The sequence below is a fragment of the Rhamphochromis sp. 'chilingali' genome, assembly GCF_963969265.1.
Source record: "Rhamphochromis sp. 'chilingali' genome assembly, chromosome: 4".
In the NCBI taxonomy this organism is placed as follows: Eukaryota; Metazoa; Chordata; class Actinopteri; order Cichliformes; family Cichlidae; genus Rhamphochromis; species Rhamphochromis sp. 'chilingali'.
Window position 1 is genome coordinate 25,194,040 of NC_137948.1, and position 23,889 is coordinate 25,217,928.

The following is a 23,889-nucleotide window of genomic DNA, read 5'->3' on the forward strand; positions in this document are numbered from 1 at the left end:
CCTGTTTATACTGTATGTACCTATTTGGCTGAGTCCAAAACACCTTTCTGCATCCAATTTTCCCTCCTATATAGCAAACTAGTGATTATAAACACATGTTTGATTGTTAATAGTGCTGGGAATTGTCTGATCCTTATGCTGCTTTCAGAGAGAGACACAATTTCCTGTTTACGCAACATTGTGATTATTAAATAAAATGATTGGAACCTGGTTTTGGAATAAATGTGTTACACTCCATGATAAATGCTTGTTTTCTAGCCCCATATTTTGGCAGACTACAACGAAATAGAAACTGAGGCCTTCTTTTTTGTTTGTTTGTTCGGCTGAAATGGCTACAATATGACACTTTGAAAAAAACAAAAGAAAGTTGGGGGTTTTTCCTCTTTCTTTTTTTTTCCACTTCCACTTGCTTGCACAAAATGTGTCGCATCACTAGTTGTAAACACTCTCTTCTCACACATGCGGCAGACAAAAAGCATATGTTGTGTTTTCCTTGTAAGCAAACTCACATTATACACACATGCACTCACAGAGGCCATACTTGCCATTGGCAATCCCTGCAGGCAGATGTGGAGTGTGTGCCAGTGGCCTGCTGAGTGAATGGGCAAGTGTGCCTCAGTGCTGGGCACTATACGCTGGGCTGCTTTGATGTGTGTGTGTGTGTGTGTAAGGGGGAGGTCAGTGAAACAGCAGAGGGACTGTGTAATCCTCTGACATGCCTGTGGAAAAATACAAGGCTCCCTCTGACAGTGGCTGAACTAAAGGCTCAGAGGACCAGTTAGTGTGTCTACAAGTTCATGTGCATAGGATTCACTGCAGGCCGTTTCTGCGATACAGAAACACAAACACGCGGGTCATGCGCTAGCACACATCTACACACAATTAACATTCACCGTAGGGTTCAGACTCGGTCTTTGTAGTGAGGTTTCTGGCTTGGTGACACTAATTCTTTAAGGGCTATGTCACTTTTAAAGACTGTGGTGTAGCCATGTAAGGTGCAGTCTTTGACTAATATGGCGTTGTTGTAAGCCCTCATCCTCGTGCGGGAGCGCAGAGCATTAAAGCGAAACAGCATGGTTTTGCCGCAGGAATGCAGGAGGACAGACGACATGTTTTGGCTCCGTCCTCTGTGCTTTACACAATTGGAGCTTACGTTTCCTTTAGTCTGAAGGGATGTTGAATTCTACATGGTGATGGGAAGCAGGTCTGTTCATCATTAGATTTTGGCAGAAACCGGCTGCCATATGCGAATAAGGTCGCACTACAAAACAATGTGTGTATGTGTCTGTGTACGCGTGTGTGTAAATGTCTTCATCATTGCAGCATGTAGCTGACAAAAAAAGGGGGGCAGATAAAAGGACATTAAGCTTATGAATTAGCCACAGGTCTAATGTGAGCTCTGTGAAACAATAAGCAACACAACAATAGTAGACGTTTCATCTTCTTATTGTCTAATCGCCCATCTGACTGCCTGTGCATTTCCCCTCTTAACCCTTGATATACTCGCTAATGGCCCTCACAATGGAATTATTTACTACCCAAGGCGGGTGGGGGGGCAAATGGGTCAAAGTGTGTTTGTGTGTGTGTGTGCAAGAGCGCACACTCGTGCCCCTTGTAGTCAAGAGTGAATGAAAGGGAATGATGGAATCATTGAAGCACGCAGGGACTGAGAGAAGAGGAGAAAGAAGAGGAGGACTGAAGGAGGAGTACTGAGTGCTGCCTGCTAAAGTGAAAAATCATGCCATGGTGCAGAGGGGCCTGTTTTTGTCCACAGGGAGAAGTGACTACATCTATGCTGGCACTCAAGTGCTCTTATATACCCTCCCTTTTACCCGGCCGCTCCACACACTCCCCCGCGCCTCTCTCGGTCCATACCGGCCACTCTTTTATTCCTTCCCCAGTTGTCCCCAGCTCCAGTCCAGGTACAAATGGCTATTTGCTGTACAACTCCCAAAACATGTTTGTGTCAGCTCATGCTTGTCCCTAACAGCATGTAAAACAAAAGAAGAAAATAGGCCCTTTCGTTATTCATAAATTGCTCCCTAGGACACAAAAGGACTCCTAAATGGAGATGTCAAAGTGCTATTAGAAACGTCTGCGCCGGAGGACGCCGCACTGCCGCTCTGTCAATAGGCTTTAATTCGCCAAGGAGCTGGGAACAGTCATTGTGTGAGCCTTTGTCTGTGTGTGTGTGTGTGTGAAGTGATTCCCCCAGCCATCAGATAATCTGCATCCTACTGAGTATCTCACCACCACAGGTCAATCCTCATTAAAACATGCAGGAATTACGTTAATTATATGTTTTCCGAGTGCGTTTAATTTGCAGATCTTATTTGAGTTAGTCATCAAAAACTGTTGTTAAATTGTTTGTACTGTAGCAATGGCCTTTGTAATGAGAGCGACTGACAGGGTGAAAATGATCAATTCACAGTTTCATATCCCTTTCATCCCTAATTGTGTCATGTTGAGACAAGCGCAGCTAAATCAAGAAGTGAGCACTCCAGAGATGAAGGCTGTCTGTGTAAAAAGAGAAAAAAGGGGGATCAACAGTGCTGCTAACCGTCACCTGCTGGGGTTAACCCTGCGGTTGCCAACACTTTCAGAACATACATGAAACAATAGCAGACGAGCCTTTGATTCTCACACCTACACTTTACAGCAGCCTTTCTGTCAGCTGCGCAAAACTGTGCGCTCGCGTTTGTACAGGGCGCATGCATCGTAGACATATTTCCCCCTCTAATTAGCACAAGGGAGTCCTGGGGGCAATCAGACTGGAGGTTAATGAGAGGGGTGAGAGAGAGAGAGCGGAAGAGAGAAGGTAGGGGTGGCAAGTAACTCATGTCATGCTGCACGGGTGCTACAGTATAATTCAGCCTTCTTATCAAGCTGTCACCCTGAGGGGGCATCATCCTCTTGGCACCCGCACTGACGTTCAGGCCTGTGACATTTCACGTGCGTGTGCACGGGAGCGACTGCGAGAGAGGTCGCGTGTCTGCGCCCAGGTGATGCTTCTGCCCATTTTTTTCTTTTTCTGGAAGGCCAAGATGTGACAGCATGTTTCCCAAAGCAAAACAGAGCTGCACGGTCGTCTTGGCATCTGTCTGTTCTCAATTGGTGTGTGTCGTTGTTAGTGAATGAAAATCACAATCTACCAGATGCTGTGGCTGAACATTTTCCAGGCAGACTTCGCTCTGGCTCGCACCATAAGGCAGTGTGACCAGGAAGACTGCTGCTCACAGAAAGATTTTCGTGGATTTTTATATTTGAAAATAGAAAATTATTTTCAGTTAATAAAATGTTCATTTGAAATCTGTAACTGTCAAACTGGGGAGTACTTGGCTAACTGCAGCTCTGCGGTCCTCCTCAAACTCCTGCAACACATTGTGTAGTATTAGAACACTTTTATGTTAGTGTTTTGTTTGTGTCTGTTATTTTGTGACCAGGATATTTTTTATTTTAGTAAGACAAATGCTCAGACCTGTGCTTTTACGTTGTAAAGGTCTATAAAAACTAAGGAGTTTTATTTTGAAATGACTTTTTTTGTAGTGTAATGCATGGTTATTCTCTCAGGAAGGGAAGAATAAAATGTTGGCCAAATCAAATCTTCAATTTGGTGAATCACAACAACATGACTGGTCTTTGTCTTGAGGCTCTTGTTTAACTCACTCCCCCTCTTCCCCCAAAAAAATTCTTAATTTGACAAATTACTACAAATTTGTAAGTTGTGTTTCTTCTTTTTATATATCTGTTTCAGTGTAATGTCCTCCTCCCGTGTTCTAGTCTTCTAATTGTTACTGCGTGTTTAGTTGGCCTGAGCGGAAAGGGGACGCTGGCTGTCACTCCAAACATGATGCGATGTGGAGGAGGGACAGAGAAAAGGTCTTGCATTATTGAAGAAGAGTGCTGCCATTAGCGACATTTATACAGTAGAATGACACAATCAAACATTAGCACAGATGTATACACACGTGTCGGTTCACAGATGCATACACACACCCAGAGTGTGGGCCACATTAAACAATTTCCAGAAGGAAATGACAGGAATTGTAGTTAAAGCTGATCAGAATTTTTTAAAGCACATTTTTTCTGACATTTTCAGGTTCCCATGGCGACTTTGTTTTCATATTGTTGTATTACACCTCCCCGTCTTTTCTGATCAGATGATTGCTTCAGATGTGCCTTTGTCTGTCATGACTTCATGTCACGCTGGGAATACAGGTAATTTTCCCCCACGGCTATGCACAGAGCCCACCCCCCCCTTTACCCTTTTGGTGTGTTTTTGTCTCTCACCGGTTAACAATAACACTCAGGGCGTGCACAGATGTAAAAAGGTAACAGCTATGCTAAAAGAAGAAAAGATGGGTGGAAAAAAGATAGAAGATGAGAGAAAAGAAAGCAGACGGGTAACGCTGCTCAAAAGCATCACTTGTCAATTTACAGCCGTTGCTCCCTGAACCGCACTATATAAATTTCCAGTGTGACATCCGTTTCTACTGCTTCCAAGCCGACTCGGGCTCCGTCCCACTAGATCTCCTCCCCAGACACATACTTGGAAAACTTAAGTGCAGACATTGTGCCAGATGTAGTCTGCCTTTTCTTTTATTTATTATTTTTTTCAGGTTTTGAAATGTTTGACTTTTATTTTATTTTTTTGCTGCATTGGAATCACTGTGGGGGGATGTGAATGGATGGGGTAATGTCTCAGAGGAGTGCTTCTTTAGTGTATTTGATGTGGCTGCTGCCATGCAAAGATCACATATGTACACACACATGCACACAGACTGACTCACATCCATGCATAAAGGCACACAGATGAGAGTTTATGACAGTAAATCATGGGTGTGATGTGTGTGCGAGTGGGCTATGGATGAAGAGAGGGGCCAAAGAGCGCCAGGGGAAGCTGTGTATTCAACAGATAGAGAGACAGAGAAAGAGGAGACAGAGAGGAGCTTGGCACTGCTCATCTTTGACTGATGGTAGTTCTTCAGGGTTGAGACATGCCCTCCCTTTAATCTCTCTATCCTAAGACATAAAAATGGAAGAAAAGGCAAGAGAGAGGAGGGTGGCTGAGGGGACCAAAGCCGAAACCTTCGCTGGGTCTTGTGCCAGATTGATTTTTAGGCTACTTTATATCTCTTTGATTTTAAGGCAGACAGTAACACTCACCTACCTGCTAACACGCACACAGCGGATAGAGGGGGAAAAGAAAGAAAGAAAGAAATGATGAGCTGTGACTCACACTGGACGTGACTTTAGTCTTGACTGGTTTAGTGTGAGCACATGGATGCTTTCTGGAGCACTGACGAGTATATCTAACCCCTAGCAAGTCGATATATTAAATGTCACCCATATCAAACCAACTTTAATGTTCCCCTTTCTTTCAGTCTCTAACTCATCTGAAACAAGGTGCCGGCGTCATGGCCAAGAAAGGAATCTGCAAAGAAAACACAGCTTTTGTAGGAGTATGCGCTGAGGTGCTTGCAATAATACAAGATTGTGTTCTAACTGCAGCACCTGTTTCAACTTAAAACATGCAGGCCAGTAGCAAGATTAGCAAAACATGACCATAAAGGGAGAAGGTGGCTGGGCTGACGCTCTGATAACAGCAAAAAAAAAAAAAAAAAAAGGGACTGTGTGCTGCATTTATTTCAAAGAGCTGAAGCAACTGATGTGGTCATAATACCGAGGAATTCATTCCACTGCTGCACAAGGGTGAGCTTCTGACGCTCAGCCAGAAACGGTGCCTGGAACTGTCTATTTTTAGCTCTCAAATCATACTGTGTTGGAAAAAAAGGCCACAATATGCTTTTTTCATATCCCATAAGATATCCTTGATACAAACATTTAAGTCTCGGAGGTCCTCAACCTTTACAGCAGTCTGCATAACAAATAGACAAAAGAGATTTTGCCTAACTCAAAAAGCAAACCAGACATTTCCTACCCTGTAGCTCAGGTGGCTGTAGCTCAGGTGGTAGAGCAGGTCATCTACTGATCGGAAGGTTGGTGGTTCGATTCCCGGCTTCCCCTAGTCTGCATGCCAAATATCCTTGGGCAAGATACTAACCCGAAATTGCTCTCCGATGCATTCATCGGAGTATGAACGTGTGTGAATGTCAGTTGTGCTTGTGCGAATGGGTGTGAATGGGTGAATGCACAAGTTGTGTAAAGCGCTTTGAGTGCTCAGAAGAGTGGAAAAGCGCTATATAAGAACCAGTCCATTTACCCTGTAACAGCTAAACCTGTAAAGTTAAAGCTATGGGAATTTCAGTGACATGCTCAGTGTTTAAGCTTAGGAATCCTGCAAATCAGTGGAATCTTGAGATATGCCTTTCCTGAGGGACACTGGGTGTGCAGCTCACAGTACTAAGGAGACTTGATCTAGGACTGATCCCTGGAACTTTACCACAGTAATTAGGTTTGTCAGCTTGGCAAAGTAGTAAAAACGCTTTGTACTGTGTCACCTCAACGGGCTGGATTTTTGTCAGGGATCAAGATGTAGAAAGCACACCCCATACCTAAGTAGGCCTTGCTGCTAGACAAAGGTGTGATTCAATCACTAATGCGAGGCACTGCTGCTGACAAAGTCATTGTCAAATTGTCAGACCCCTTTGGCACATTTTTCACCGTCTTGCTGTGATTATATTGTCGGCTGGTGGCAAAGATCTTGACAGCAACTCAAAGAGAAGATTAACACCTCCGTCTACCACTGTCTCCCATCACAAAGTTAGCAGTGGTTAGTGCTGCAGCACTGGTGAATGGCGGTGGGACACAAAACTGAGCTGCTCTACTCTGCAACTGGCCGTACATAAACACAAACATAACTGCACACACATGCACATAGCCACGCGACTGTGGTCTCCCAGTAATAGCTTTGTGCCTCTTGGGGCCTTGCACAGAGCGTTCCTGCTCTTATCTTTGTTTATGTAAAGGGCAGATCATCATGTCCAAGTGTGTGTGAGTGCCCGTGCACAAACTCTTGCAACATGCTTGTTTAAAGTGCACATTTAAGTAAGAATGTAAGTGTGTGTGTATGTGTACTGGGGGAAGGTGATAGGGCAGTGCCTGGCACCAAAGCACCACCTGGCACTGAGCCTTGGATCTTGAAGATGAGAGAGTAATATTGGTGGGTTTGAGAGTGCACACACTCACACACACACACTCACACAGAGCAAAAGATTAGGCAGAAAAACACAGAGGAGCGCAAACCACAAGAACTCACTGGTGCCTACGCCTGAATAATGTTTTTGGGTTTTTTTGGGTGATCTGGCATGCGTGTGTCTGTGCTCACTGAGGTCAGTCACCTGTAGCAGTCTATTGATCCTCCCCCTTCTCAGAGCCCAGTTGTCTTTGTTGATTACAACCTTTACCTTCCAATGTGCACACTTTCAAGCCAGAGTTGTGGGAGCCAGTACCTTAGATGTGCATCTTTAACTAAAATATATATGTGTATATATATATATTAATTTTTTTTTTTTTTTTTTAAATCCGGAACTAGAAAAGACTTAGCAATGCCACTGGTGAGCTGTGAGGGCCAGGAACTGATGTATCATCGTGATTAAAACCAGTATTTTTGGTGACCGTGTATCATATCCTGTCTGTGTCTGCAGCACTCAGCCCACAGAGAGCAGTGTGCCAGTGACAGCACAGCTCACTTGGTGGTCCCAGCACTCAGCCACTTACCCATTTAATAAGACAGACTTTAAGAGGACTGAGCCAAGCATATTCACAGTGCTGCAAGAGATTTTAATTTTTTTCCCCTCACTTTTTACAAGAGTAGTTTTGTAGGCGGCCCAGGGGCTGGCATTCACCAAGGCTGCGTGTGTGTGTGTCTCTCGCTCTCTGTTAGGTATACATTTATTAGCCATTTATTACTATTATTAGTCGCCTTTTCTCTCTCTCTCACTCGCCTTCACCTTAGTGAAATTCTAATAAACAATCAGGGTAGCACCATGCTGAGATGCTTTGTAATGGGCTCCTAATTAGGGACTCCAAACACAGAGAGCAGCTGCTTCACGCCTCGTTTTCTGCACTCATCTGCGCAAAACTGGATGAATTGATTCCATTTGCTCGCCACTTAATGCGCTGATTGTTTATTGGCATTGCTGGGAATAAAAAGAAATAAATAAACAGAAAAAATGTCTTTAAGCTTCAAATGCATGCTAATATCAATCACCATTAACAACAAAAAGCAAACAAACGGATTGACCTATGATGGAATTCGACTTTAAAGTTTCTTCCTTAAAAGTGAAGTGCACAGATTTGCCCTCACACTGAAGCATCACTCTAGCCCCAACCCCTCCTTCCCCTACCCTTCCTCAAACCCTTTGTCCACTTCTCCTCTCCTGTCTCATGTGAAGTGAAGCCAGACCAATTGGTGCTGGAGAGGCAGTGTCTTTCTTTAGACCAGTAGCAGAGGGAGGAAGAGAGAATGAGGATGTGGGGTGGGCACGGGAGTCATCGCCTTCTCCTCACACCTGCATGACAGGTCATCCTGCTTAATAAAGGCACTCAGGCAAAACGCATCAGAGAGAAAGAGAGAAAGAGTGAAAGGATTAGGGCTTTACAATACGCTGGTGAGGTGCTGACCTACAAAAATGCACAAACCAGTCACTTAAGTCTAAACTCAAATGGGTCTGTTCTGTTTCAGCAAACCATCACACATTATTTTGTATTCGGCGGCAAACTTCCACAGGTGTCTCACCACTGGTGTCGGTTCACGATGGGGTCAGTTAACATTTTAACCAGTGCCGCACAACACAGCGGTACAGTGCAAGCTGTGTCCTCTCTGCCAATGACACCACAGCATCACGTAGAAAATACAGGAAGTCAAACACAGCTGGGGCCACTGGTGAAAAATGAAACGGTGATAGAAATGGTGCAAAGGACAACTACAGTACTCTCCAGTGTGTGGTTCACCGGCATGTGTGTGTGTGTGAGGTCCTCCGATGTGTGTGTCACACTCCTTTCCCTCCACCAGTCTGCCTAGCTCATTTCCTCCACAAGCCGCCTCCCCGCTACTTTATGAGTGAGAGCTTCTACATCTCTCACCTCAGGACACACTTCAGTGTCTAAATGTTTCCATTTGTGGGGGAAGTGACACACATTCACTCACACCGTGGGGCATTTACCCATAACTAACCATCTTGCATATAAAATGCAGGCAAATGAAAGTGATTGGTTAAAATTCTCACTCTCAGGGAAACCTGTATGATGTGAGTATTTGTGAACATTTCGGCCTCTAAAGGGACATTTCCACTTTGAGCTGCCATACGAACCGTCAGATAAATCATAGTTTCTCATCGTTTGAGAATTTACGTATTGTCCATTATTGCCGTGATTGTACTTCTTCTACTTCTGTCGGTGCTTTTTAGTCTGAAATCTCTATTTTTCTGTCCACAAAAGTCCCCAGTCAGTGCTTATTCTACACAAGTAATTTCCACAGCACTCCCTAAACAATTCAGTGTGACAATCAATGCAGGACTGGAATATCTCATGTGGATCGATACAGTGGGATGCTGCTAGACAAACCAGTGCTACACGGGATCAACACCTTCCCACACCGTCATTAGTGTCGCTGACCTTGAAGTAAAATTCAATTTCCCTCTGCAACAACAAGCCATCCCCAGCCCCCTGAAAAGCTACTTCAGAATTCAGAAGCCATTTCCTCCTTCCAATGCAGGCAAGACAGGATATTATAACTTATGAAAAGGATCTATGCAGCGAGGGATGCTGACAGAAAGAGGGGGGATTCTGTTTGAGGAGGTAATTATAACATGGGCTCCTTTGAAAAGTAAAGAGGACAGAGGCTGGCTGAGGTAAATAAAAATTCCTGATAACAGCCTGGTAGATCCCCATTTTCAATTAGGGCGTATGGATGACTGTGGAAGTCTCTCCTGGGATGCTTCGGCTTCCAGCGAGGACCTATTGAGGGTAGTTTCCTGGGACATGGACACTGGGTAAAAAGAGAAAGGCAAATGCGCTGCGAGAGAACCAGAGATCCCATTACACTGATCAGTGTAGCGCATATCACATGAAACCGCCGAGGAGGAGGAACGATGTGTTCAGAGGGGATAAAGAGAAAGAGGGCGCCCATTAATATAGGCAGAATATTCCTTTTCTATTCTAATTATGACATGCGGGTGGAACTTAGGAGGGAAGAAGAAAAGCACCGGTGGCCCCTTTTCTCCACTTTGAGACAAGTGGACAGCGATAGCTACTTTTCTCAGAGAGAGGCTGAAAGTTCGTAGAAAGGAGGGTGTGTGTGTTAGAGTGGGGTCCATGGGAAGAGATGGAGCCAGGGAATCAAACCAGCGTCTCAGATAAAGCTGTAGCATTGGCTACTAGACTTTGAAGTCAGGCTGATCATGGGGATTTGAGAGGGATATACCTTGTGTGTATGTGTGTGTTTGTGCGTGTGTGTGCCTGTGAGTGTGGTTTGATAAAAACCCCAACTGGGATCCCATTGGAGCCCCTAGACCTGACCATGTATGCTAAGCATATCATTTTCCCTTGCAATGTTTGCCCTGCACAGCATGTTGCCTTCCCAATCAGATTCCTTTAGATCCATCTCCTCAGACATGCACACTCAAACACATGCATCACTCACATATTTGGACATTGAATATACCTGATTTATGAATTTGATTACAGACTAGATCACCCTGTTTTAGTTAAAATAATATTTTGAAGTCTACATATGGCCAACAAGCATGTAATTGATGCACTTAGGGATTTTTGTAATGTGGTGTAATTGCTTGAAAATGATGTCAGGTCAGTGAATGAGTCATGTCATGGCACAACTGAGGTCATGCTTACAGGTAACTCCTTTCTGTCATGACACACTGCAAAAATATCGAAAATATATCCCTAATATTCTGCCAAAACAAAGACATGAGCAGAAAATATTTTAAAATGCAAGTAATCCAACACGTTCAGTCAGCCAGACTACTGGTTAAAGACGACACACTACACGAAACACTAGAATATTCTTGTTTTTCTACCTTCACTGCATGACACAGTCAAATGGGCTTAAACTATGTAAAACCAAGCAGAAAAACTGGTTTCATATCATTATATATCATTTTTTTTCCTCTGAATTTGTGCAGCAGCTTGTGAGGCCTTGTTGAATCTATGGTAAAATTCAGACTACCTTCCAAATCCAATATAAGAGGAATTATTTCCCAAATTCCTGCATACAATGTAACCTGCTCATAACCTTTCTTCTCCAGCTTGAATTCATTTGAGGGCTCGGGCTAAGGATTCAAGAGTGAGGGACTGAGGATTTGGCATGGGCAGGTCTTGTATAAGGAGCTGGCTGCGAGCTCTTCAAGCTGTGAGAAAAGGGACAGTTTAAAGGTTTACAGATTCTGCAAACATTGCATAATTTTTCAATTGCATATTATCACATGGTGCGTGTCGGACTGGACGTTTCTTGTTGAAAAGTATTTTTCAACATGCAAAATTGGCTGTGTTATCAAATGGTGTGGTTTTAATGCCTTACTGATAATGCTGATCTACCTTTCTCTGGCTGATCCTCTTATCTGAAATCGCATCCTTTTATCTCTAGCTTACTAAGAGGTGAGTGATTGAGAATAAGAAGGAAGAAGACACCCTTAAGAGCCCTAGGGAGGACAAGTGTGTGTCTGTGTGTGTGTGCATACAAAGGGGGTAAGAATCACCTTGATTCAGTACACCGGCTGTCTTTGAAGTGTCTGGAGCCCAGTACGGCCAGCACAGAGCCAACCATAAGCCTTCCAGCAAAAATCGAGCCTGACCTCCCCACCAAATCATAACCATATGAACATAAGAATTTCCACCTTAGGAGAATGCTTTCTCCCCCGTCCATCTCCCAGGGTGAGGCATTAAGTTGTGATAACAGAAAACAGGTTCTGAGAGGGGGTGGGAGGGGGGCATTTGGAGGTGATGGAGGGTGGAGAGGAGGACAGGAGGACAGGAGGAAAATGGGGGTTACAAGTGTGCCGTATGGAGGAGAATGGAGAAGGGGATTGTGTCCAAAAAATGTTGTTGTGCACAGCCTGACTACCTAAAATGGAAGTTTCTCAGGCGAGGATCAAGAGATATGGTGACCTTCACAGTTGACAGAGTGAGAGACAGAAGACGGGAGGGGGAGTGGAGTGGGAGAAAGGCAAGAAAAAAAGGAGACAGAAATTTTGAAATGTGACTCTAACTCAGTAAATACCTTTCTAAACCACTATAGAGAAGCAGAGTGGTACCTTCACTGAGGCCTTAGGACCCACCTGCAACTGGAAATGGTTTCCTGCCTTACACAAACACTGTTGCACCCTAATCCATGTAATTACATCCCATATTCCACATGTGTAAGTACACATGTACAACATTACAGTTCTTTTTTTTTTTTTTGTTTTCTCCCAAAAATCTACACCTAACTTCGATGTGAAGACTCACAGGGGAAGCAACATATTTACCAAGTGAGTAATAATAATAATAATAATAACAATAGAAAAAAATCGAAGATGTTTTACAGCATAATTCACATTAAACACATCCTCGTGCATGGACGTCTGCCACTGAAACAAAGCCCCATGTTGGAGAGCTTTTCGGGTGGATGAGTGTGATTTTGTGGCTGTATGTGTGTGCGATAGTTTGAATAAGCATTCCTCTGAGTGTGCGTGCAATTAGGGTAAGGCTGTTTGTGTGTGTGTGTGTGTGTGTGTGTGTGTGTGTGTGTGTGTGTGTGTGTGTGTGTGTGTGTGTGTGTGTGTGTGTGTGTGTGTGTATAGAGTGTGTGCGGTTGTGTGGCGGTGGTGGTTGTTAGCGGTTCCATCTGGGTCTCCTGGAAGCTATGTGGAGTCAGGAAAACCACATCTCATAAAAGCGGAGGCAGCCCAATGTTCTACAAGGACAGAACATTACTGAAAATGTCGCTCAGGAAAACCCTGGGCTTCAGCCCACATGTTGGCTGCAAAGGCTCTATCTCTCTCTCTATTTCCACTCAGTCTTTCTCTCTCTCTTTACTTGTTTTTTTACTTGGTACGGGATAAGAAAGAAGAAGACAAAATAGACAGCAGGGAGTGTGGGAGACAGAGGCTGAGACAGAGAGAAGCCAGCGCTGATAGCAATTCCATCTGTCGGTATCGAACAGAGGAGTGAGCAGTGACAGGCTGTGGGATGGGGCGGCAGCGGCGGCGGTTGTCTTGGAGGGGTGGGGGCATCTGGTGCACATTGGCCGAGGGTCTGTCTGGAAGCAACCATGGGAGAGGAGGGAGGACGGAGGGAGAAAAGCACGAAGGCCTGAGCAGTGGACAAGGTAAAAGTCCTGCCAAGATGAAGGGCAAAAAAAAAAAAAAGATCCTGGCAACCAATAAATGTGTCTGTGTTGTTCACATACTGCCTTGGATTGAACCTGAAATCAGGGGAATATGGGAGAAATCGCAGGGAAAGCAGCTTAAAGGGTAAAAAACCCCACCACAGGCACACGTGCATAACTATCAGCCATCACTCTCTGGTGGAAAACCTCTTAGCTCCAATTTTGATGATTCCACAGACATTTTAAGGTTATTCAATGTCAGCCTATAAAAAAAATAAAAGAAAGAAAGAAAGACAGAAACACCATTTGATAAGTTGCTGAGTTTTTATCATGGGTAAAATATAGAGTTTAAATGAACTGAATGCCTGAGACGTTAAGGTTTATTTATACAGTTAAGTTGAAATAAAACACTATTTATAATATTCCTTTACTGTAAAGTAAACGAGTCTGCCCTGCAGGGTAATCAAGTCTTGATTTGAGAGGCTGTAATCACGGTAGTTAACCCAAACGTTCTTATGCAGAAGCATCCACCGATGCTTCTGATATGAATGAACAACACATGAATGATTGCTGATGTTTATTTTTGTACATCAATGTATACTGTGCGTAAGGTATGTAGGTGTTTGGCTCGCTCGCTGTGATCATACTCAACCTACTGGGACAATCGTCAGTTCCTACTGGAAATAATAAAGGCAGAATAAGCAAGTTTAAATAAAAGCAGTCCACTGCTGACGACCTTCAAACACGCTGTAAAATGTGCGTTGACGAGAGGCTTCGTTACATCATACTAGTTCCGAAATCATGCACGCATCTTCTTGGTAATGGCAGTAATTTATATCATATCTTATTGAAATAAAAATTAATTCCGTTGCTCCTGTGGCCTCAGCACCTTCGTTCAAATCCTACATCAGTACAAGCAACCCTTTGAAAGCCAGACTGCCAGGATTACGCTAAAGTAATTTATCATCGAATAATGTCCCCTGACACGAGTATAAAAAAAAGACAACTTATTATCTATCATCTGCAATAAAGTTCGTCTCATTTTTATCTCTCATTTAGTGCGATGCAGCGGTGGGAAACACGCCCCTGACATAAGGCGTCGCCCGGAGGCTCGGTGAAGATGATTGAATTTCATAGCTACTTACGGGCTAATAGGGCCGTACAATGACTACTTACTGTCCTTAAGTGACTGGCTGCTTCTCTGTGGCCGCGGCCCCTTTGAAGCCCTTCCGAGGAGATCTAGAGGATTTAGTCAGTAGCGTGACATGAGGCTGAGCAGTTGAGCAACAGTGATCCCACCAGCTGACTATTAGAACCAGCTGATAAAAACACAGAGGCTACAACTATGGGAAGCACCAGCGCTCCAGTGGTTGCTCAATGCAAGGCTTTCTCACACTGCAGACTTAACGCATTGAGTCAGGTTTCTCAGGGAAAACGTCGGGTTAGAACGATGAAAAGGCGCAAGGGGATTTTCAAGCTGACGCAGCCGCAAAAAACAAATCACTTAATTGCTGTTATTCAATGGAGCAAAAATCTCAAAAATCTAGTTGTTTTTTTTAGCTTCTCAAATGTGGCACTTTGATGCTTGTTTATATTATTTAATAGGGTCAATTCTCAATATAAATGAAAACTGACTTAATAATAACTAGTACAGGCGCTGGTGTTTATTTTGTATTAAATATGACAGTCAATAAACATGTTTTTTTAGTTTAAAAAAAATCAAAATCATTCTATTAGATTTAGTTTTATTTTATTATCATAATATTGCCAGGCTGTACGTCCTTCCTGTAACGTACAGATTGGGAGTATCGTAAGACTGCCGGATTGTTATTTTTTGCATGTGTATTTGTGTGTGTCCTAAAGAAACTAACTGAACTGGTGAGCTCGTTACACACAGAGGCTGTTTCCACATACAAACCACTTTGTCCTGATCATGCTGTTCCACTTACACTCTTGGAAGACCAAACCATATATGCATGTGCACACATACGCACACACAGACACACAGCTAACCACATGCACATGTTCACTTGCTCTTAACTAATTCATTCAGGAACACTTTGGTTTGGGTTTCAACACCAAAACCTCTGTACCTTTGATTGAGAAATGTGTCTGACTGCAATTATCTGGGAGGGGAGGGTGAAGGGAGGGATGGATAGAGAGAGGAAACGTGCTACAGCGGTTTTATAGCTTGATGGCGTGACATTTTTCTCTACATTTTCTTTTCTTTTTCTTTTTGCCTCCCTAAAAAAATCCCTTCCATTTTTCCAGAAGAGGGGCATAGTGTTGACAGAGCAGGAAAAAGGGGGCACACTGAAGTAGAAGATAACAGCAGGGAAAATGGGAAGAAAATGGATGGACAATGGGACTGAAGTGGCCGAGATTGTCAAAGCTGTGCTTTTGTTCACTAAAATTGAAAATAACTGCAATGTCAGGGGAAATCTTAGACAGATTTGGAACTGATGGTAATGATCACCACGGATGATAAGAGCCACTTTAAAAACATTATGGAAAATTGTAGGCAAATAGAAACCTTTTGCAAGGACAAATCGGTGTGTACGAGGAGAGTAAATACTAATATATAGTATCTGGACTTTACACTAAATCCATATGAATGCTTTGTGTGTGACACTATAGCATATAAGCCGGTCACTGACCTGCAGTATGTAGCCCCTGACGTAGTCTCGGAGGGTCCAGCCCAAGCCATGCAGGATGTGCAGCACCTCCTCCTGCTTGAGCACGGAGAAAAGGCGGTCGAGAAGGATCTTGAGCCTGACAGGTACCGCCTGGGTGCCGTACAGCATCAGGCTACTGATGTCAAACACTACATTGGACTGAACGATCTCCACCTGGGTCGGGTGGTAGAGATGCTGGGTGCTGAGCTTGTCCAGAGCTGCATGAGCGACCCGGCAGAGTAAGGGAGAAAGAAAAGAAAATGCACACACACACACACACATGCACACACACACGCACACAGATACACACACACACACACACACACACATGCACAGTTAATGACTATCAAGTTTCTCTCCCATCTCAAATCTTTCCTCTTAGGCTACTGCGTAGTCAGCACTAGCTGATAATAACATATCTATCAGATAAAAGCAGTGGCATTAACGCTATTATCAGCCATTTATTCCATTGAATCTATAATGTCTGGCTCTTTCACATTTACGCTGCCCTTGCACCTTTGTTTTTATTTGCCTCTTTTGTCTTGATGTGTCACCCCAGTTTCACCACGTTTTGCCTCTAACCTTAACACCTTTTGGCTCACTTATTATTATTCAGAAGCAACGGAGCCAAAGTTGCATGGTTACTGGGTGCATGTCATAGGGGTTAAAGGGTAACATAGGATTTCTTTCTACTGTGTTGGACATTTAAAGATGACAAGAAGCAGGAGGGACATAATTAAGTCAGTGGTTATCCTGTTTTGTTTTGTTTTGTTTTTGCAAGACATATTCATAAATGTCTTGCAAATAAAATTTTGCATTGACTTTTTATGCTGTTTTTTCATATTAATGGAAGTATTACAAAGAAAAAGCAGACTATACGAATTGTTGGTATTACATAATTATAAATGATATGTCTACTGTTTACTAAAGAAAAACATGCTGAGGAGCCCTGCATCTACATGCAGCTACCAGCAAATTTCAGCAATAACCTGCGACAGCTTGTTGGTTGCACTCCCCTGAGGGGCAAAAATGGGGGCAAAAAGTTGCTCTCTGTCACTGCAGCTCGTAAAGGTTAACAGTCAGTGCAAGTTACAGTATAGGTTTGTCAATACCCCCACTGTTGCCGGCTCACTCACCTCTTCCTGCTCCCTGCCTGGGTGACACCTGGTGAACTCTTTATCTCTTCTCCTCTTTCTCAGTCCCTCTCTCTTTCCTAACCCCCCCTCCTTCTCCCACCCCTCTTTCCCCGCCTGTCTGGGTGACACCTGGTTGGGTCTCTCTCTGATCCCGGGATGTTTTTTTTTTTTTCCTGCTGACGAGGGCTTTGCCTGACAACACAGCACAGCCAGACACGAACATAATAAAAAATGAAGAACTACTTGTCAGAGTCCCTGCCAATGCCGACATGAAATGAAAAGTGGGGGAGAGGAGAGATGGGTGCTTGACAGTTCAGAGGGAGAGATTAAAAAATAGTCAATGGGGTCCTGTGCGATCTGCTGAAGGGCCCATGGCCTGCGCTTCTGCGGACGCAAGCCAAACAGGTGTTTTCTTTTATCTTCACCCCCCCCCACACCCTCCTTCTTCTCTTTGTACTTTCTTGCCTCCTCTCCCTTTTTCTTTTACCCGCTTGAAAAACTCATAAGGTGTGGTCTCTTGCTACTCTATCTCTCTTGCGGCTGTAGAGTTTTTCTTTCTTTTTTTTTGATCTAAGATGCAAAAACAAGACTCTTTGAAAGCAAAAAAAACAAACAAACAAAAAGATCAGAAGCAAACGAACTGCAAAGTTACTTTTACTGTGGAAAATTAGCAAAAATCATTTGGATTTTAGTACAGTTTTAGTAAAGTTAACAGAACACAGATAATATTAGTTGTACTGTGATAATTTCTATATAGAGCCCAGCTATATAGAAACATAAAGTAGTTTTATGAAAACCCTAAAGGATGAATCTATTCATTATTTCAATAACTAATTTTGGTAGATACAACAACAACCTTAATGATTTATGGTCATGTGATTTTCTCACCATGAGCTACCCAGCCATGTTTGCACTGGTCACATGTTCGTAGGTGAATCTTCCCTGGCTGGAAACACTCACACGTGCAGTTCACCAGTGTGCAGCGAATGGCCTGTGGAAACACACAAGAAAAGAAGAAATCCAAATCAATTACAGTTTGGGTAAAAAGGAGAGATAATGGAGCAAGACTAACAGAGAGCAGCTTTCAGCTAACAGCCGTGAACTGAAAAAAAAAGAAAGAAGTTTAAGAAGACTGCTGCAGGTCAGCAAAAGCTCAAAGCTCATCACATACTGAACATAATGCTTTGACTGTTTCTTTAAAATGTGACAACAGCGAGATAAAGACCGGATCCTACATATCCAACTACTTTTTGATTCCATAGTGCGACTCCGCCTCTCCGTATACAGTAAGAATCCTGAGATCACGTGACCCAACAAAGGGCTTTGCTTCCTGAAAACATAGAAATGTAACTTGTTTTGACTGAGGCTCCATTACTCAACACTGGAGTTGCACTTAGTCTGACCCCAGAAAGCTTTTAGTAGGGAGAGGTTAAGTGTCCAGACTTGACAAGGCCGACTCAGTGCAGTGCAACACATCGTCTTCTGAGGCTTAACCTCCCCATAAAAAACAAAACAAAACAGACAAGACAATGTCCTGTTAGATTTTAAAGGTGTTCACTTGATCACATATATGAGTCTGATTGTTCAATATCGCAAAAATTGTATAAATGAATGCAACTTCATCACCCAGAAGAGTACAACAGCTGCAAGCTGTAAATGTCAGGCTGGCACGGGGAAGCAAGAAGGCAAGAAAATTAATTAGAAATAAGAATCTTTAATAGGAATTGTCAGCCTTGTGTTTATCAGACATTTTTTTTTACATTATCTATATGAAATGATGAATACAGATCCTAACACCAACCTAAACTGCCTGAGGGGAATCAAAAGCTGTAGGAGGATCAGTGCAGCAAAATGTCTTATGGGAAGAAAACACTCATGACATCCAAAGTTTTCTTTGTTTTTAATCAAATATGTATTTTATTTTATTTTTTTACTTTAATGTAATGTTGGCTGCTGTGTGCAAGTTGATAGCTTCCTACTCCATGAGGCAGTCACTGTTTATGCTGGTGATGCATAAAAAAAGTAAGAATAATAATAATAATAATGATTAAGGGCTAAATAATCATTATGCGATAGTCTAATAGTTTTGAGATTTCATTGCGGTAAATGCATTACCTCGTTTAGTCTCTCAGACTCATTACCATCATCCATTGAACTGCAAGTGCAGATCAGAAATCTTCTCACTGCTTCACAAATTCTGCACATTTTATATTTACAGAGTTTACAAGTTAATATAAATAGAATAAAATATTTTACATTCAGTATGGCGGCGGGTCTGTGCCGAAATGCTGAGGATATTCTTCCTATGTGTTCTTTCTTTAAAATGATAAGAAGAAAAATCTGTAATTAAAAGTATTGCAAAGAAAATATGTCAGGTGTTCTTAATGCGGCACATTGGCTGGAAGGTACAAAGGGACTGCAGCGAGCTGCTGCATATTTACTCTGATGGGGAATTTCAAATGATGCAGAAGCTTGTCAGATCAAAATGCAGACATACCTGTGGGTGTCTGTCAGAGACAAAAAAAAAGAGGAAGACAATATAAAGCTAACTGCTAGTTCATAGACCAAACTTTACTTATCAGCACACTAAACTTTATGAATTTATTGTCTGCACTGAATATGTTATCTCATACTGTCTCAATGTAATTTTTACAAGGTAATGGTGGGACAGTTTTGTGGGTCGTAGGCTGGAGTCCATCTCTGTGCCACCAGCCTATATTTCACAATATCAGAAGCAATCAGCACTTTCAGATAGACAAGGATTAGAGGCGCAGATCGGCCTTTGCATCACACAGCTGAGGTCAGCGCACGAGCTGCAAAAGACAGAATTTTTCTGCTCTTTGCTTTGCAAGTAACATTCACCCCGTCTGCGGATTAGACCAATATCCTGCAATTCAAGATATAAAACTCGCCTCACTCACAATTAACTAAGGGACCATAAAATCTATCAGAATCCCCCCCTTTGCTTGCCCTGAGGTGTTGTAAACCAGATTAGTTACTGGAGGTGTCAAAATGAACACGGGCTAATCCAAGATTAAACACAAAATTACACCACTTCTAACCATGTCACCTCACAGTTTGACACCAAATGAGACAGGAGACAGAGATTATTTGACTTCACACCATTTTTAAGCTCTCCAGGTGCAGGGATGGCAATCCTCGCAGTGTGCGAGGATTACACGCCGTGTGTCAGTCGGAGCAAAAGTTAAGCACTGAGCTGACGTTCTAATCCAGAGCAGTGCGCATTAAACGAGTTCAGTGTTCCTTTAGTCAAGGACACATACTAACCAGATGTAGGAGCTCATAAACATTCAGAGGTAGTTAGGGTCAAATGCGTGACCTTTCAGATAGACAGACAAAAAAGGAGAATTCTTCAGTGGTATGTTTTGAATAGTTTTCCATAAAATTCCTGATTTAATGTAACAACTTTGTAGCAACATCCATGCTCATGTAGCCACTTACAGCCCTTTTTTACTTCCTAATCAAATTTCCATGTTGCCAACATATAAGTTCCCTGCAGCCTAGATTACAAGACTACTCCCTTATTCACAAAGGGTCGACACAGTGCGTAGCACAGTTTGATCCACCTGTTTAAGTCAGATTCCCTTTCTGACGCAGCACCAAAAGGTTGGTGTCGTGTTAGGTGAAGGTGTAAACGACTACACTACTGAACCACCTACAGGCCTACAAGAAAAATATTGAAATTATTGTTATATTTCAGTGGAATATTTTTTCTTTAATACATTCTTATCTAGTTAAACTGATATCCTGTTCAACTAGTGTTGAACCAATGATTACAGTGAAATGTAAGAAAAGTGCTACTGAAGTGCTTTCTTAACAGTCAGACCCCCAATTATGTTCAGAGCTAAAAAGATTTGATCAGTGGAAACTCAATAAGCAACATCCTTGATGACTGATTGATGTTTTTTTAAGGTTCTGACTTTTCAAGTTTGAATTATTGCTTTACACTTTCCCGAGCATGCTTGACTATTTTATAGACATAGTCAAGCAGATCATTTTGTGGTCCTGTTATGTTGTACACACTTCATCTTAATTTTTGAGTACATTCTTTGGCTTAATTGCACTTCAGTTTATTCTGCTTTTGCCACAGAAGACTTTCCTGCATAAACTATGAAACTCTCCTCACAAAATCTAATTTAGAGCAGCCAAATTTAGCACGATGATGTCACACAGCACAGGCCTTTTTCTAATTACCTCTCTGCGCGGCACCGCTAACAGCAGAAGATGGAAACAAACAAATGGAAATATCAAATGCACCTCTGCTGTTTACGAGCTGGGGTCTGACAGCTGACAAGATACTTAAGGGGCGTCTAATACAGCAATTAGAGCGTGCCACTGTCTGCAGGGCTGCTGCTGTGACAAGGCGCCCTCTAATCACTGACTTATTACGCTGGCTAGCAGCACCTCTCATATCTGGCCCATTAAGCAGACAACAGCATTAAGAAGCATTAAAGCAGCAAGCCCCTCTCGACTGAGGAGGCACTGACGGGAGAAAAAGGAAGGGAGGGGACGCACAGTGCCTGTTATTTCTCTGTATTAATTTGTGCATTGTTACGCATTTAGTTTGGAACATGTAAGAGGAGTGAAACAGAAGAAATGTTTGTCATGTGACTGCATCAAAGCTGATTGCGCACAATGAGATAAAAGACTACAGAGTGAGAGGCAGCAGACGGATGTGTCAAGGATGGCCATCAAAAACAAGATCAAGATGTGAGTTGGCCCGTGCGTGTGGCTTGTCAGAGGAAATGAGAAAGACAAAATCATCAGACTTCTCTAAGATGCTCACGTACTTGCAACTCCGCTTCTGTGGCTCTGGATTGTATTTGACCGTGGTTTAACCTGTGTCTGGCCTGTGCTGGGTCAGGGACGAGCTTGGGCCCAGATCCCACCGCTACACTCGCACATATTTGTCACAGCAGGCCGGGGGAGGAGGCTGTGTTATCTGAGGCCCGGCCAGATACACAACATTAGTCACTGTGCTAGTGTCTCGCCAGGGTTTCCTCTTTGGCTCGCAACTAAAGACGACGATTGTGAGCAAAAGGACAGAGGAGTGTGCGTTGGGCTTCATAAATCACAAGAAAACTTAACAGCTAAACAGCAAGCCGAGGAAAATCCCGACAAGGCTTCAGCAATTAGACCCGAAACAACAGTCAACTCTCTCCCAGCTGTCGCGTTACCACTGTGGTCAACAACTTAACCTAGATGCAATCAGAACGCATCATTTCCAGCCCCTATCTGGCTCAAGTGTGTGCGTCTCTCACTGCTGGGTTTTGTTTAGCTCGAGGCTTGATGTTTCATGGATGTTTTGCTTGGCTCACAGTCCCTGTCCCAGCCCAATTGTATAAACACTGACAGTTAGCAATGGCCAGCATCAGACTGGGGAGGACTCTCAATTAAAAGGCTGTTAGTGGGACAGATGGACTGAAGAACTGCAGGAAAGGGGAGCTGCTGAACAAGATGGCTTCATCTTGGACTTTAGTTTAGATAATCAGTCCAACTCTAAACCAAGCAGCAGCATATGTAAAGGTCAACCAAGGTACTCATTTGGTGCTGTGAAACTAAAGAACTGACGGCGATCCTAAACTAATATCCGTTATAACTGTATTCCTAACTGTCATATTTGAAGGTTGACATTGTAACACCAGCACCACAAAAGCACCAGCTGCCTAGCCCGTTTCTGCCTCTCTATATCCTCTCTAGACTTCGTACGACGAAGCCAACACAGACAGCTGCTGGATGCTGGGCGGGTATTGTTCCTTCTACTTTAACTAAAACCTTTATCATGTTCAACACACAGACACAGACCACATTTCTTGTTTAGTGAGTTAAGCAAAGCCGAGATTTAAATGAAAACCCCGTGCGTACTTGCACATCATGTGTGCATGTGTGTAAGTCTTTGCAGCAGCAGCTTGAGATTTAAATTTGTCTCTGCTTAGGGTCACTGTAAAACACTGGGAGCATCTTGTCCTCTCTTCCACCCACAAGATATTATCTCATCCATGAGTTAGCTGCTGAAATGCTGTCAATTTCCTGCCAGAAATGTGCAGCCAACATGTGTAGGAAAAGAGGCACGGCAGCTTTGCGTGTCATAAAACGGGCCCTGGATCCGTCAGATAGATCAGGACTTCACAATGTCCATATTGGAAACAGGTGACAAATAAAACACGGCGAATAAAGAAAGTCTTTGTAGTCAGACACAGCATGCCACAAAATACAGGGGAGCAAATGCCTCATGCCAGGGCTAATCTTTGCTTGTTTGATTTCATACATTGGATTTGGCTCGAAACAGAGCTTTCTTGCTTTACAAAGTGGTACAAAATAAACAACGATTAATCACTTGTGCACTAGCTTTAGTTTTCAAACACTTGCTCTAAACTGCAGTCCACAGAATAGAGACTGTTTTCCACAGAAATTCCCACAGTGTGAGGCTCGTCCTCCGTGTCAGCTCTCGTTTTGAGCCCACCGCCTGGCAGTCACAGAGCCAGAGGTCCCTGTCCTTTGTGCAGCTGTGCGTCTGGGCTTTGACACGGGGCAGAGGGACCAGAACTATGCTAATAGGAACCAAATGGGGCGTGAGTCCCCGGTGGATTACAGAAGGAGAAGAGAAGCATGTGTTTTCGTGTATTCATGTGGAGATCTGGGACCCCGCTCTTTTTTTCCTTTCCACCCCCCTCTTTCAGTCAAACAAATAGAGGCAGCCATGTCTGTTGTTTGCACGCACTTTCAGCTAATGACCTGACATATTTTTTATTGTCAATCAGTTGGTGTA

At 43.2% G+C, this 23,889-nt stretch overlaps 1 protein-coding gene across 8 annotated transcripts in view; it reads right to left on the reverse strand.

The window, feature by feature from the left end:
• Window positions 1-23,889, reverse strand: part of bnc2 (basonuclin zinc finger protein 2) — a 179,000-nt gene that overhangs the window by 25,804 nt on the left and 129,307 nt on the right. For all 8 annotated transcript variants that reach the window (XM_080880696.1, XM_080880693.1, XM_080880698.1 and 5 more), the window contains 2 exons: window positions 17,988-18,090; window positions 15,946-16,181 (listed from right to left, as the gene is read on the reverse strand). In XM_080880696.1, coding sequence (XP_080736822.1) covers window positions 15,946-16,181; window positions 17,988-18,090 — 339 coding nt within the window. The remainder of the gene's footprint in view (window positions 1-15,945; window positions 16,182-17,987; window positions 18,091-23,889) is intronic.